The sequence below is a fragment of the Apostichopus japonicus genome, chromosome 13 (genome assembly GCF_037975245.1).
Source record: "Apostichopus japonicus isolate 1M-3 chromosome 13, ASM3797524v1, whole genome shotgun sequence".
Lineage (NCBI taxonomy): Eukaryota > Metazoa > Echinodermata > Holothuroidea > Aspidochirotida > Stichopodidae > Apostichopus > Apostichopus japonicus.
Genome location: NC_092573.1, coordinates 5,840,390 through 5,856,001, shown reverse-complemented (window position 1 = coordinate 5,856,001; position 15,612 = coordinate 5,840,390). Strand labels below are relative to the sequence as shown.

At 37.1% G+C, this 15,612-nt stretch overlaps 2 protein-coding genes across 3 annotated transcripts in view; one reads left to right on the top strand and one right to left on the bottom strand.

Annotated features, from left to right (window-relative positions):
- Nucleotides 1-9,319, top strand: part of LOC139978313 (MAM and LDL-receptor class A domain-containing protein 1-like) — a 29,170-nt gene extending 19,851 nt beyond the window's left edge. Inside the window, exons 10-19 of the mRNA XM_071988386.1 lie at nt 400-490; nt 739-927; nt 1,495-1,778; nt 1,990-2,080; nt 2,750-2,935; nt 3,575-3,837; nt 4,562-4,778; nt 5,106-5,356; nt 6,338-6,422; nt 8,123-9,319. Of these exons, the coding sequence (XP_071844487.1) occupies nt 400-490; nt 739-927; nt 1,495-1,778; nt 1,990-2,080; nt 2,750-2,935; nt 3,575-3,837; nt 4,562-4,778; nt 5,106-5,356; nt 6,338-6,422; nt 8,123-8,379 (1,914 nt within the window). The 3' untranslated portion in view covers nt 8,380-9,319. The remainder of the gene's footprint in view (nt 1-399; nt 491-738; nt 928-1,494; nt 1,779-1,989; nt 2,081-2,749; nt 2,936-3,574; nt 3,838-4,561; nt 4,779-5,105; nt 5,357-6,337; nt 6,423-8,122) is intronic.
- A 319-nt stretch (nt 9,320-9,638) lies between these two features.
- The window catches only part of LOC139978314 (uncharacterized), a 22,140-nt gene continuing 16,166 nt past the window's right edge, over nt 9,639-15,612 (bottom strand). For both annotated transcript variants that reach the window (XM_071988388.1, XM_071988387.1), the window contains one exon: nt 9,639-15,556. In XM_071988388.1, coding sequence (XP_071844489.1) covers nt 12,839-15,556 — 2,718 coding nt within the window. In that variant the 3' untranslated portion in view covers nt 9,639-12,838. The remainder of the gene's footprint in view (nt 15,557-15,612) is intronic.

Sequence of the window (15,612 nt, the reverse complement as noted above, 5' to 3'; positions counted from 1 at the left end):
TCGACTTCAGGGTTCCCTGAGTTTCAAAATAAATAGGTTAATCTAAAGACGCAGCTGTCTTCCAGTCTCGATATCCCCCTCACTCCCCCCCCCACCCCCTTGTGAAATACATGTGTGCAGGAAATGAAAGTGCATAGTTGTGGGCAATCAGGTAAGCTTTGCCTCTGTCAATGTCATTTAAGTTTTCGAATCTTTCCTCTTCTTTGCCTAACATTCACCTTCCGGGTGGTACAAAGGTTTGATTTCGAGAATACGCGACCATCCACGATTACAGAATGAATTATTTTTGGAATAAATACAAATGAATAATATACTAATTTTCTATACCTGTTTTAAAATGCATCATGTTAATTATTAGTATTATTAGTATCATTGTTATAATTATTATTATCATTTTAGATTGTTTTCGAGGGTCGAAATGGTGTCAAGGAGAGAGATGACATCGCCATTGATGAAGTGACTTTATATGCTTCTTCTGCGTGTCCTGATTGTGAGTAATAAACAAATCTTACATGGCTACCTCAAAAAGTTCAATGGAATGGATAAGGTTTTTCCCATTGCCGGTCAATAACAGATTTGGTTCATTGATATATTTGATTTTGATATGCACGTCGTTTATGTTGGATTTAGCAGGGGAAAACACAGGAACAGTTTATTTCTTTTTAATATTACATTTTACAGTTATCTTCAATATGTGTATTAATTTAATCAACCCCAAAAATGAATTTCATTGTTTAGTTGTTACCGATGCCCCTCCACCAACCACTCGGCCTGTAACGGTGAACGATATTAGTTGTGATTTTGAGAATGACTTCTGTGACTACGCACAAGCTACTGATGATTTATTTGACTGGACACGTCACCAAGGACCAACAAAAGCCAGTGGATCCGGACCAAATTTCGATCATACGTTTGGAACAGCCGACGGTAATATGATCACAATAACTTTGTAAAAGTTCGTCCCCGAAGACTCGGGTGCAGCCCGACAGTGGTTCCGTAAGCCAGGTCGGCCGTTGGTGCAGTTACGTTCCCTGGCCACTTCATTCGTCCCTACATTTATCCCCACTTGTTTGGGCCCCCTAATTGACCCTGGGCCCAGGATATGGTACTGAAATAAGGAGCGGCGGTAGGACACTGCGAAATCCCAGGATGCACCTTTTAGCCGAATATGTTCCGTAAAAGAGATATAAATGATTTATCAGGAAATGTATCAGCACTTCGAAAATTCGAGAAAGTGCATCGGGAGAGGGCGGGCTTGGAAAATCAAAAACTAAATTCACACCCCGATTCAAGGAAAATCACTGCACAATAAGAGAAATATAATAAGGCCAAGTAGAATTACTTATCAGGAAAATCTTACTTCAAAAAAAAAAAAAAAAAAAATACTTGCTTATCAATTTGCCTCCCTTATTTCTGGTGGTCTAGCGCCACCATTTTTATCAGCCAGACAAAAATAGAATAAACCGTATCTTTTTTTACTTCTCGTTGCTATAGGATACTATGCACTTATGGATTGCAGTAATCAATACCTACGGTTTGATGATCGAACCAGAATCATTTCACCACTGCTTCAGGGATCATCCATGGCCCGTTGTCTCCGATTTTTCTACTACAAATACAGCACGAATGAACGCACTCAGGATTTTTTGAACGTTTATATAACACAATGGGGTCATAGGTTAAACTTTGATCCCGATTGGTCCATTTTCGGTGTAACTCCGGCGGACGAATGGATGGAAGGTTGGTTAGAGTTGCCGCCCTCAGCAGAACCCATTCAGGTGAAATACATTTTGGTATCACGTCTAAAACGGAAAAATACTTAACTACTGAACGATGGTTTTAAACATGCCATTACGCTGAATAGTCAAATTGTTACGTCATGTATACATATCTATAAGAAACAAGTTTTATCTTCATCACCAAATCGTCCACTACATCTCCGATAGCAAATATCCATTCACTGTGTTTATTTTTATTGTTCTGACACAGGTCGTATTTGAAGCTAGTTACGCGTTCTACGAATACTACTGCGATATCGCTATTGATGACATTACACTTCAGAATCAAGCCTGCCCAGTTGGTAAGTCTAGCACTTCAGTCTGAAAGGCCCCATTGGGATAACCCAAACTTACTTTTTATAAATGTTTATATATTTTTATTATTATTTGTGGTATTATATAGTTAGGTATATTGCTAAGTGTTCTCACGAATATCAGGATGGGCGGTGGCTACATAAAATACATCTCAAAAACATGCCAGGGTTATCAAAAATGGTTTTTTGTAAAGTCATTGGGACAAAAAGTGGGGTCTCCCAACTTCAGCATCGGTCTACACTGATACCCGTAAATCCCGACAAATGAAATATATTAATTATCATTGATATCGTTTATTCTATTGGCTATTCGTTGTCGTGACGACAGGAACTTCATAGCTTGACAAGGATGGAAGTAATGTTGCTCTGATATACTCGTTGCTCACTTCCTCAATTGCAGTTATGTTATAATAACTGTAGGAGAATAAAACACACATTGTAAAGTAACATAATTGTTTAAGGTTGTCGTTGTTTATGTTTGTTTCTCATTTTGGTTTGCTATTTTAAGTGGGAGAGGTAAACAGTTGTTGCACACTGACATTGTTTTTTTTCTTCGGTATCGACGGTAATAATACTTTCAAGGAAACGAATACACAATGATTTCGCATTACAACTGTTTTTAAAACACAGTTTGCTTGTTGTTTTTGTTGTTGCCAGATCCGGATGGTTCAGACGGCGCTGAGAACATTAACTGTGACTTTGAGGATTCACAAGATAGTTTCTGTGGATACACCCAAGGAGGGCTTGAAGTTATTGATACAATAGACTGGTCCATTGGGTCTGGTTCTACACCGACTGACGAAACCGGTCCAGATAATGACCACACGCTTGGAACAGCTGAAGGCAAGATTTGAATTTGGTCATTTCAAGTTCGTTTTGAGTGTTGTGCTGACATTTCGTTATGATACTTGAATTAAGGAATGATTTATCATCATGATAAGGAAATAATAAAACAAGTCATTTTCTTTCCTATCGCTTCTGGCATGCATAATTTTCCAAGTCTTCCCTTCCCTTGCCGTCGCCTCCCATTCCCTCTTTAACCTCCTCAGCTTCCTCTCCCCCTCACACCCTCTTATATCCCTTTTCCATCCCTCTCCCATGTGTCACAGATGTATCATTCATAGCAGGCCCGTTCGCAGGATTTTCTATGTGATGGTGCGTTAGGTAAATCTCTAACATTTGTTAGTTAATGTTCTTTTGTTTCTATTTTCTTTTATTGAAATACCGTCACGAGGAAAGGGGTCCGTTTTTGTATACTTACAGATACTTAGATTCAAATATATTATCAAGTATGTTTGTGACCATATCATTTTGTTTTGACAATTGACGCAGTGTTATGGTCCACCTTAGCAGACGAGATCATTTTCTAGCCAGTTAAAATGCTGTCCCTTGAAAACTGAGTAAGAGAGTGCAATTCCGCCACCTCATCCCATGACTAACGGCATGTATACATTATGTTTTCTACTCTATCTCCCTCTATAGGACACTATATGTTCATTGAAGCCTCTTTGCCACACCGTCCCAGTGATAATGCAGTCTTAACGTCCCCTCGACTTTTAACTGGGTTTGATCACATGTGCCTTCAGTTCTATTACCATATGAGCGGCAAAGATACCGGCTGGCTGAGGGTCCTCACAACGATTGACAATGAAAACACTAAGGAAATAGCCCGGCTAAGTGGACAACAGGAATCTGGCTGGGTACCAATGCTGATTGATATTCCCCCTTTCCGTGGCGGCATGCAGGTTAGAACAAAGAAAATATGTGCGGACATCACAGCCACGTATAGTAATCTTTAAAGTAGCTTTTGACAGTTTTAACCTATTGCCTAACGAGTATAACTCACAACATGACATCCGGCTAAATGTTTCCAACGATTAAAAACATTCTATAAAAGAGTAATAAAACATATTAGTTATTCTATTTATGTGGGAAAAGTTGTCTATTCTGTATACTAAACCAATTTTATTTTATTTAAGGTTTGGTTCTTTAGCCTATATGGGAACTTGAGAGGCGCATATCGGTCCCTCCTCCCCACCCCCTCCCCCTCACATGCTCGAATTCCAATAAAAATATGAACAAAATGTGAACTAAATTGACACATCTGGTTCAAATATCACGGACTAAGAATGGTTTGCCTATCGTTATCCTCCAGAATGATTGCTTGCTGCCCGTCCTCAATACTTGTTATCAATGTCACCGGTACATTGGTGTTGTGCATGTTATATTTAATCGGCGTAATTACGACCAATTAAATTGACACTTGTCAGGTTCTACCTATTTTATTGGTGAACATTGTCACATGTCAACCCATAACGCTTTTTGATTGGTTGAAACTTTCATATAAGAACCTTAGACGTTCAATGTGTTCCTGTTCTCTGTTTATCGTGTTGAGGGGTGGGGGTGGGATGCGAGAGAGACGGTGCCAAGTAATTATAGAGGAATTGTTTACTTTCCTATTCTTATTAGATAAGTTTCGAGGGGAAATTGGGTCAGTCTTTCTATGGCGATATAGCTATTGATGACATCTTGACTGTACGTGAGCCATGCGGTGGCTTTGACGACGAAATTTCTTGCGACTTCGAATTTGGCTTTGACCAGTGTTACTATGATTCCGTAAACACTGGTAGAAACTCTCGGTGGGCCTGGTTTGAAGTATACAGCGGTGATGGTCCAATAAATGGCGGTAAGAATTTATAGGCCTACTTGGTTGTTTCTTTGTGCTTTGTAGGGGAGGGTAGTCTCATATTTTCTCTTTCGACATATAAGTATAGAGATATGACATGATAATCCTTCTCAGTAGCAACTGTTCATAAATGTGTCACATGTTAAGAAATTATAACACACATCAGGTTTTACTCAGGATTAACGATTACTGACCAATTTGTGAACTGATAATGCCATGAGAATCGTGTGTCATTGCTCGAGTATGGCTTGATCGAACCTCGCCACTCAACAGAACGGGTTTGGATGTCTTCACTTTCTCTCGAAACTCGTTTTATTTTTGTACCAGGTACTGGCTCATACATATTCAGCGCTTCGGAATCTACTTCTACAAAGGTCGCATCTGTAACAACTAACGCTTACCGGCTAAAGCAAGTAAGTTGCGTCATGTTCGATTACGCAATCATAGGAGCGTCTTCGACACTACAGATTAACAGGGCTATCTCTGGAGCCCATGTGGAACTCATCACCTTGGAAGGAGAGACGGATTGGACGTCCTACCAGGTCACAAGTGAGACATCAGTCGAGGGTGCAGGGAAGGTGAGATATTAACTGTTAATTATAAAAATATTTTTGTATACTAAAGATAGACCTTTAGGATTGAATTTAAAGTTACAGTTTTAAGTTTAGTTAACCACGTCAGGGTCATCAGTAATAACCCCAAATATGCTAGATTGACTGAAAATGGTCACTGATGTTAAGATTTCAACTTCCAGTCACTTTTCCAGCTATCCTCAAAGTATTTTGCCTCCATGAGGTATTTAGATGTCATATTGAATTCGACTCTACATCTGAGAATGATTTAGAATGTGAGAACCGCAGCAGTTGTATTTATCATGTTCCAGTTCGAGTCACTCCAAGATATTACAGAGTTGTTGACAATTGACAATTCATAATCATGGACGTTAAATATGACTCTAAGAGACTGACTTCGGTCAGCTTGCGGCTTTGATAAGCCAATGAGGCTTCTTCGCGAGTTCCTGCTTGCAGGAGGATCTAAAATACATACATACAACTTTTGGGGCAAGTCTGATGACCTATAGAAGAATAATCCATGACATTCAAATTCAGTTGAAAAGAAGAAAATAATAATATACCACAACACATCAAATCTTAGATTAATTGCATTACCATGTCGAGAGAAATCTAACATTGTATAACTCTAATAACGTCAGAAACGTCGCATGTACCAGGAATCATGAGACGAAAAATAAAACTGTGAAATTAAATTTCTCTAATTTAAAAAAACAAAACATAGATATGTTAGTTAACAGACAGAGTATTATCCAATAATGTCTGTATAACTCGTGATTTAGTCAGAATACTTGTGATGAACCAAACTAATATCCAAATTTAAATAGGAACACACCTTCCGACTATTTGATGCTCGAAAGGAGATCCACTTTAAGATTGAATAATAAATGTTGCTTTCATCAGCCGAGTGTATAGAAGGCTCGCTTATGTTCAAAAGACCGTTATTTCATTAACGAAACTTTATTTATTATTATTATAATATTTCAGATTAATTTCATTGCTACTACGACAACTGGCACTGTGGCTGTTGACAATGTTATGGTTCTCGTTGGTTCTTGTGACAATCAACCGGGTAAGCTTCTTTCTTTTTTAAAGTAATTTCTCGGGTCTGATACATACAAAGGAGATATTATAGTTGATTTTAGACAGACATATTCTGATTTATTGATATAGTTTTTAATAAATGGCTAACTAAATACAAGTTAGTAAGGAATCAACAGACGGCAGAAGAAATGGATCATTTTTATTCGCAAAATTGTGCAAGCAGAGGCTTGAAGATCCAAGTTGTGCAGAGGGACAAATATATCACAGGGACCGTCTGTTGAAGTTTTCATATGACCTTAAGTGTATTGTTAATATGAGAAATGATATATTATGCTCTGTCATATTTTCTTGGTCCTCTGTAATTGACACCGGGCCACTGATGTTACTCCTTATTGGATCCACTCTGGGCAGAGCTGTATATGGCAATATGTTTGTCTGGTAAAATTGCAGTTTGTTTTGTGTCATGAGTAAATTAATATAACATTTTTTACCGCCAGTTATGGTATGTTTCGGCTTTAAACTGATAATAAATAACTAGTAATGAACACTACGTCCATAGGAAGTGCTGGATCCACTCTGGGCAGAGCTGTATATGGCAATATCTTTGTCTGGTAAAATTGCAGTTTGTTTTGTGTCATGAGTAAATTAATATAACATTTTTTACCGCCAGTTATGGTATGTTTCGGATTTAAACTGATAATAAATAACTAGTAATGAACACTACGTCCATATGAAGTGCCCTGCTCGTCCACAAAATGTGTGATTAACCGTTCATTAGGCCTACTAGTTAATTTAGGATAATGAAAAAACAATTTGTGACTCGCTTTCGAAATTACAAATTAAATTGGGCGTTGTGTCTATTATATGAAAAATAGTGTTGTAGGCGTAGGCGAAGAAGACAAAGTAAATAAATAAATAACATATTTTCTGTATAAGTATTATTTTAAAAATGTGGTGATAACAATGACTAGTAATTGAACTTATTTAGCTTCGAGAAACAGTTTTCTGCGAGGTCTTGAAAGAACGTTATCAATCTGATACTAACATGCTATAGCAATTTATATTGCATTAGCTTTAACGCGCCAAGTTGTATTCCAAGTAATGACAAACGTAAAAGGGGAAATATTCTCTATTCCTCTCTGTGATTAATACTGACAAAACAGTGAATCGGCAAGAGAATACTGAAAATAAACACAAATGAATTAATGCAAAGGCTTTTAAACTTCAAGGGGTGTATGGGGGCAACCTCACTTACATGGAAAAATACTTCCAGGTTGGTAAAATTGCGAAATTGTTTTTTGTAAAACCAGCTGGTTTTGCGTTTCGATATGAACTCTATGCAACCATTAATGCACAATCATGTCATGTTGCATTCTATTGAAGCTATATACATCCGGCCGGCTATTGTTCTATTCGAAACAAAGGGATAATTTGCCTCACCAAAACCGTTTCAGTCTATCGTTATTTAAGCAAGCCACTTCCAAATTAATATAAAAATAATAGGAAAACAGTGATGCACGTAAATTTCTTACCACGGTAATTGTAACGATTAGTTGGTGCATAAATGACAGCAAAGACGTTCTACAAGTAATACTGTATTCAGATAATTAATGTAGAACTTAACATCTCTATACCACTCATGACTAAATTGTTGATGAAATGGAAATTTATTAATTGAAGCGATTTTTTTAAACTTCATCATATTCTTCTTTTGTGTTTTTGCGGCAGGTGAGCCGGTAACCAATGGAGAGAAAGGCAACGCCGCCGGTCTGATAGTCGGTTTAATTCTAGCTGGCTTGGCAGTGGTCGTGGTGGCTGCGGTGGTAATATTGTTTTTACGTTCGCGTAGTAAAGAACCAAATATCAACTTCATATACAAGAACCATGACAACGACCCATCGCTTACCTCTACTAATACCTTATCTACAGATCCAGGAATAGCCAACCCAAATTATGATCCAGCAAAGCTTACCACAGATGCCTAACAATAATTAGTATCTATCTATGTAACTATCCATATACAGTTATACAAAGCCAGTTTATACGCATTCACACACCAGTAGAATCACTGTAAGGACTTCGGTCTGTGACACAAGATTCGGGGTTCGATTTCTACCTTCGCTTGATGAGTCCCAAAAGGACGAAACCGGTCGTGAGGTGGAATTTTTCTGGTGTCTTTTCTGGTGTCTTTATCAATTAATATATATATATATATATTAAAAACTAAAATTATTATTGTAGGGAGTTGGAAAATTCATAACAACATATATATATATATTAAATTAATAAAGATCAATTGATCAATTAATAAAGATCAATAAATACACAATAGTTCAATCATTAACTTCTCTCTTTCGAAATTTTGATATTGAAGTCAATAACCTTTAAATATATCTTATCCGGATTTTTTGTTTAGCTCATCAATATTGTTATTTTGTTGATATCGAATTTCTGATCCAAATGTGCCAATTGTTTTCCTTTCTGAAAGGTGGAGATTGGAGGGGTGGAATAACATATAGTCTCGTTATTTATGAGACGACTTAACAAGTAGTATACTCAACATTTTATCATAACTGACTTGATGTAACTTACAAGCCATTACAATTTGCAGTTTTTGTATTGCATGTTACAGTACCAATGGTTATATACTCTGTTCGATATATACTACCGTGAAAACGTTACTTTTGCCAAGTTCCATTTATCTTCTCGTTCCTCATTTTTATTTTATTGGATAAACTATATTTCAACAGGGCTTGGGTGTAGGCCTATTTCATTAAATTTATAGACATTATGTCCGAATTCAGAAATTATAATTTGAAATTCAGAGGAAATAATCCTCAACAGCATCAACATTCCTTTTTTATATATTATTTACTTAGATATTAATTCATTTTACATATAATTAAAACAATTGCAAGTTTATAATCATTGCGTTTCTATTTATTGTGTGTATCTTTATGATTTCCGATATCTGACATTGTATAGACATCTTATAACATTGATGTTTTGAATGATCACATGGATGAAGTGTGAAACAAAGTACACTAACCAATATGAAGCATCATAGGTTTTCTTCAGCAAACATTACTGTAATATGGTCTAACTGTCTCATTTTGGGGTTAATTCTTATTGCAATGCTTAATTTTTTTTTTTTTTTTTTTGACATTTGTGTCGACGTTAGCCATTTGACGGTCATTGCTGTCGGGCGGAGAGAAAACGTGACATTAACAACTTTAACGTCGGCCATTTTTTTCATGGGGTTAACATATTTGCGTCTTCTATTTTGGGTAGTTATTACCCATCTTCCAGTCACAATAGTTTAACTTTACAGATACAAGTCTTGCGACAGTAACAACTAGGGGCGTACAAAGCCAGGTCGGGTAACATTTTAGCCATCTTTGTTTTCCTAATGTAATATTTGGACACGGTACCCGATATTGTTGCCTCCCGTTGCTCCCCCTCCCGCAACTCCCACCCCTCCCTAATTCCCCTCGCCTGGCTAGGGTAACGACATTCACTCATGCGTGCGGAATCAAGGCTAGCGATGATAACTACACGATTACTCATTTCAGTGGGAATGTTTTCGCGTGAAGAATGTCTGCAAGGACATTTTGAGGGCCTGTGAGTGTTACCGCGGGTATCTAAATCTGTACATATTTTAATTAAAGTGTAATATTGTCTTTTTTCCTCAAAATTCTGAAGAATCATCATGTTTGATATATGTAGATTTATTCCTTTGGAAACAACTTTGTGCTTTTACACTGCAGTACAAGATCATGGAGGTATTCAGTGCATAGAAACGTCTGATGTATATGCAGGAAAAATAAAACATATATTTGATGATATTTGTCATTATATCTTTAATTCACATATTGTATCCTTTATAAATCAAAATACCTTATACGACCATGAGTTAACCGCCCTCATATTTGTCTATTTAAGCCAGTCTGAGGCCGGTTGGGCTGGGGTGAGAATTTTTTGTAGTAGAAGGGGTGATATTATCAACTGAAAAGAATTATACAATCGTGAACCGCCTTCCCCTCCATTCATCCCAAACGGCACGTTAATTTCCAAACATCATCGGTATATTCCGGAGGCTGAATTTTGATTGATGAGTAAAAATGCTGAACATGTTTTTGCATCTGTAGGTCAAAACCACACCCTCATAGCATTTCGTACGGCGAAGATAAAGTATTCAAATTTGGTGGTGACAGTAACACGGCAACTCAGCTGAAAATGTGTTTGTCTATTTTGTTTATAATATTAAACCCACCTTTGCATAGAGAACAATAATATTTCTACGAACAAGAGTTTTATTTTGGAACTCTACATACAGGAAGCCTTGACATCAGTTAAGCATAAATTCTAAATGTAGACTATCATGGTTGTCAATAGTTTGATTATTTCTCCATTCTTGACTTTTTGTTCTTACCGACAAACAGAGCATGTTGAATATATTGTAATTCTGAATAAAAACAAATAATACAAATAAAATAAACCACTGATTTATGATCATTCGGTGACTTTATTATACATGTTGGTGTAAACACGCATGGAACACTTAATGGGATTATTTATAGACAAATTTGGAAACTTAAAGATAGAATTGATAATCAGTGATACAACTTTGATTCATTTCTTTTTACCAATTTGATTTTTTTTTCAAATACAAAAATCATAGAACATACAATCAAACAATTTTACCAATCTTTGAAATTACAATGAAAATAATATTCCAACATATACCAAGTGCGAACCATACACATAAATCGAACTTTATCGTAGAAAAAAAAGTCATAAATTTTACCTCAAGTAATTTCATCCCAGTCTTACGTAATTTTTTTCTTCAAAAATTTTGAATGTTGAGTTTATGCGTTCTGCTAACTTATTAAATTGATATTTTTCCGATTGCATATAGTGATGTTCTATGATTTTGTTATATAAATCTGAAGCACTAGTTCTGCCAGTATGAAACAAGTCCTTACCTTATTCTAATAGAAACAGGATAACCAACCATACTGCTAGTACAAGTGCTTTGAAGCGTGACATGATAGTGTAATGTATAAAATTGTCACAACCGTGTCAATAATATGACACTAATGTACAGAAGGGAAATGTATTCTACAATGCTTCTTTTATACTCCATGCATGAAGGGGATCATATTGCTTTGGTTTATGACGCGATCATGACAAATGCTCTACAAAAGCATTACTCCTTTATTAATCTGTCTCTTTCTTTCCTTAGAATAGGTTGTTTATGGCATGTTTACTTAGCTGTTAATGTTCTTCATCCTGTTTGTGGGAGTGTTTACTTAACTCAAAGATGAACGAGTGTGCACTTTTAACGATAAAAACAGACATTCAGCTCAATTTCCAGAATGACATCACCAGTCTGCTATTGCAGAGTCATCATCTATTCGCTAAAATTCACAACGTTTTAAAAGTTATAAATATCTCATAGTTAAAAATCCATATTAGGATGTATTTTTGTGCAAAAGCTGTCAGAAAAATAGCAGGAAATGTCGAGCAATTTTGCTCAACAATGCACGTCAGCTACATTAAAACCATGGTTTATACAGGAGGGTTATCTCATTTGTATGCGTCTGCTACTAAAATTGGACACGAACATGACTATGCTGTGGTAAGGTCCGTCAGTATGACGAAATTAAACTATCAATATACTGAGTTTTAAAATAAACCATGCAGGTTCATCGATTTTATGACCATAATTTCGCGAAACTGGTGCACAATCTCTTAGCCCTAAAGAGTCTCACATATCGACTATATGGGTATGCGTTTTCTGCTTAGTATATTTTAATGCTGCCTTTGAGATATGCATGCCTCTATTGGACATTGTTGTGCTTTTTCTTTTTCTTACAAATGATCTTTTCAATGGTGAAATTTACTTTCACTGACCCCTCTATATAGCCGCGTGGCAGCCCAACATAAGCCGAACAAGCTTATTTTATAGTAACAAAAACTATATAGAAATAAAAACATCTCAGTGTGGTACTTCCTATCTTAAACAGAACAAAGGAACTTCAGAACAAAGAAATCTAAGAGGTTCGTGAATTTGAACCAGCTAGAGCCATTTCTAGAGTTACACGATTCTGATTAATCTTAACATGTTCAAATAAAATGAATTACAAAGTAAAAAAGGAATAGAAAGCAAGAAGAAACGTATTTCTATATAATTCTGCCTGTACGTGGGTATATTAACATATGACATTTAAAAACAAATGAACGGAATAAAATGATCCAGCCTGTCAATCGGCTACACTATGTTATATTCCACAAGGTTAATCATTGAGTGATTATTGTAAAATATTGTGCCAATTTTTCTCTTCATATAGAATTTGGATACTCTACGAGACTATACCCCCCACATTGCTGTTTACCTCTTAAAACTCCGTATGTATGTCAGTTCCGTTACGTCGTAACTCTTTAACTATTTTCTTCTCTGCAATCGATAATGAGTCGTTTTGCTACGAGTCCATCTAGCAACATAACCTTCGTATCCGTTGCCGTTGCCGTTTGTCTTGCCTGTCGGACAAATTCTGTCATTATATCTTGCCATATTTTAGCACCTCCGCTTTTCGCGATGATATTGTCATACTCTGTTAATGCTTGCTTGCAAATATCAAGGCATTCTTCCTTTGGCCAAGTGATATGTATATACTGGCTAAGGCATCTGGTTAGAACCATAGTAGGGACACCCACATGACCCTCTGTTCTGAACCATTGACACATGTAGAATGGATCAATAACAATGGTAACTCGATTCTCACAACCTCGGTATGTTCGCCCATCCCCTACAGTGATAGCGTATTCATTTTCAGAGGTTTTGACTGCAGGTGAACAGCTATCCGATTTAAAAGCGAGGACCCAATTCGTTTTCTGTTTTTGCAAAGCAGTGTCTACAATGTTGCACATTTTGTTATAAAATGGACCCTCGACGCCATATTCAATAAGAACTACTATTTGATCTTTACCGATAAATTTAAGAACGGTGTTCAACACATCAGTGAGCCGTTTACTGCTGCAGTCACATGGGAGGTATGTTTTGCCGTTTGGGGCGGCGGACGCCTTTGGGTTGCACTTGCAAGTACTGAGTGCATACAAGCGTGGCATTGGACCGTCAACTACGTGTCCACATTCTGAAAACTTGTGATGTCCATCTTGAGTGAAGTTTTCTATTTCTCTGATCATCTGAAACTGTCTCTTACTTACACGCATTGCATATTTAAGATAAGACAATTTAAAATTAGTGGGAAAGTTTCCTTGCAACGTTTTGACAGGATCCTCCTCCTTCTGTACGTCAACTTTGTAAGTATGTGAAGCAATCGATATCCAGAAATATGCATTGGTACTTAGATGTTCTATGAATTCATCAATGTACTTACTTGACTCTTTGTCGTTCCCAAATAGGACGAAAGGTACCTCATCTAACAAAATGTGTTGCTCTCTCGAACTGCCGTTGGAATCAATCAGTTTGGAAAGGGATTCAAAGAATATCTTAGTAGTAACGAGAATATTTCTTGGAATAGTCTGAACATTGTCGCAAACATCTTTGTAAACTTGCCCAAATGTTTTGGATTGTATCCCCTTGTCTTTAATTTCTTTGTTTAATAGCTTCATCATTTGGTTAGGAGACTGAAATGGGCTATTAGGATTGGAAAAACCCTCCCTGCTTATGTCGGAACATGTTATACAATGCACAAGAGCTTGCTCATTGGTAGTAAGGATATCCTCCGCAAGGAGCGATAACATGAGGGTTTTCCCGGTGCCATAATTTCCAGCAATTATTTGAAATTTGTTTTTATTTTTGAGCACTGAAAGCTGCTCCGGATTCAAATAGATGCGGTCCAACTGCTGACCTGCCGTTTTTATTGGATTTGGCAAAGTTCGCAGAGACGCGTAACCAACGTATCGAGCAGCAAGTAACCTATACTCGTCATCCTCAAATGGCAGATCATTTGACTTGACAAGAATGTTTTTACGTACCCAAGACTGGAAGCTCTCATTTGATTCAAAGACCGATTTTGTCAAGATTAATTTCTTGTGATTTTGACAAATACGGAAATCATCAAGACGAGCCTCTTCTAAGAAAGGTTCAGCAATGAAGCAATAAATTGGAAGTTTAGAAATAAACGACAGATCTCTATTTGACTGCCAGAATACATATTTATCTGACAGCAATTGTTGTAGAGCGTGCGTAATATCTCCGACAATAGTCTTCGGCCCATGACCTTTTAAGTTACTTTTTACTTGGAAAAATAGAATCCCCACTTCTTTCCAAATAACCAAAATGTCATGGTCGCCAGGTATGTTGGTAATGAACTTTTTATTCTTTCGTTCGACCAGTTGTAGGTACGACGTGTATATGTAGTCAGTCAAAATGAACATGTTGTACTTTCCCACTTCCGCGAACGTTTCAACAAAACTAGCAACCTTATCAACTGCTTTAAGTTCTTTCCGTTTGCGCATGATTTCAACTTTCTGATTGTCTGTGAGTTTATGCAAGTCGTCAACCTCCTTATTTTGTACATCAATGTCGCTCATTAAACTAATATGAGTGACAAATTCATCCCTCGAATTGACTTTTTGTTGTGGTTCATCGTTTCCCTTCCCCTTTCCTTTCCCCGAAGTTGTTTTGGACATTGTTCCCTTTGCCTTAGTGTGTTTTCTAGGGTCGTCAACATCTTCCTGATTGTTTGTACTGCAATCATTGCCTATGGCACCATTTGATTCCAACTTTAACTCCGTTAAGACCTCTGCTTGAGATGGTGTCTCCCCGTTTGGCTCTGACTGATTGCGCTGTTTTCCGTCTTCCAAAGGCAGTCCTACTGACTGAGGCCTTGTATGAGTGCCTGAGGCCGTCTCCGTTTCTCTTCCTGAAGCATCAGGCGAGTTGGCTTTCTTCTTGGTTTCATCTTTCACTTTCCATGAGTCTACATGAAACAGCACTGGTGGTACTCGATGAACGCCTCTCGAATCACGGTAATAATCATCTATATATAATAAAAGTTCTTTTTCGTTGTAACGTGCACCCTTATGAGATTTCATCTGGCATTTTTCCAGCTCCATTGGAGATGAAACAGGCGTCTGCCTTGGCAACCAAAACGTTTCATAAAAGATGCAAGCTTTTACACGGCCCTTATCCTGGAGGAATGAAGAGTATAAGCAACAAATAGAATGTTGAGGTTGTACCGGGGAAA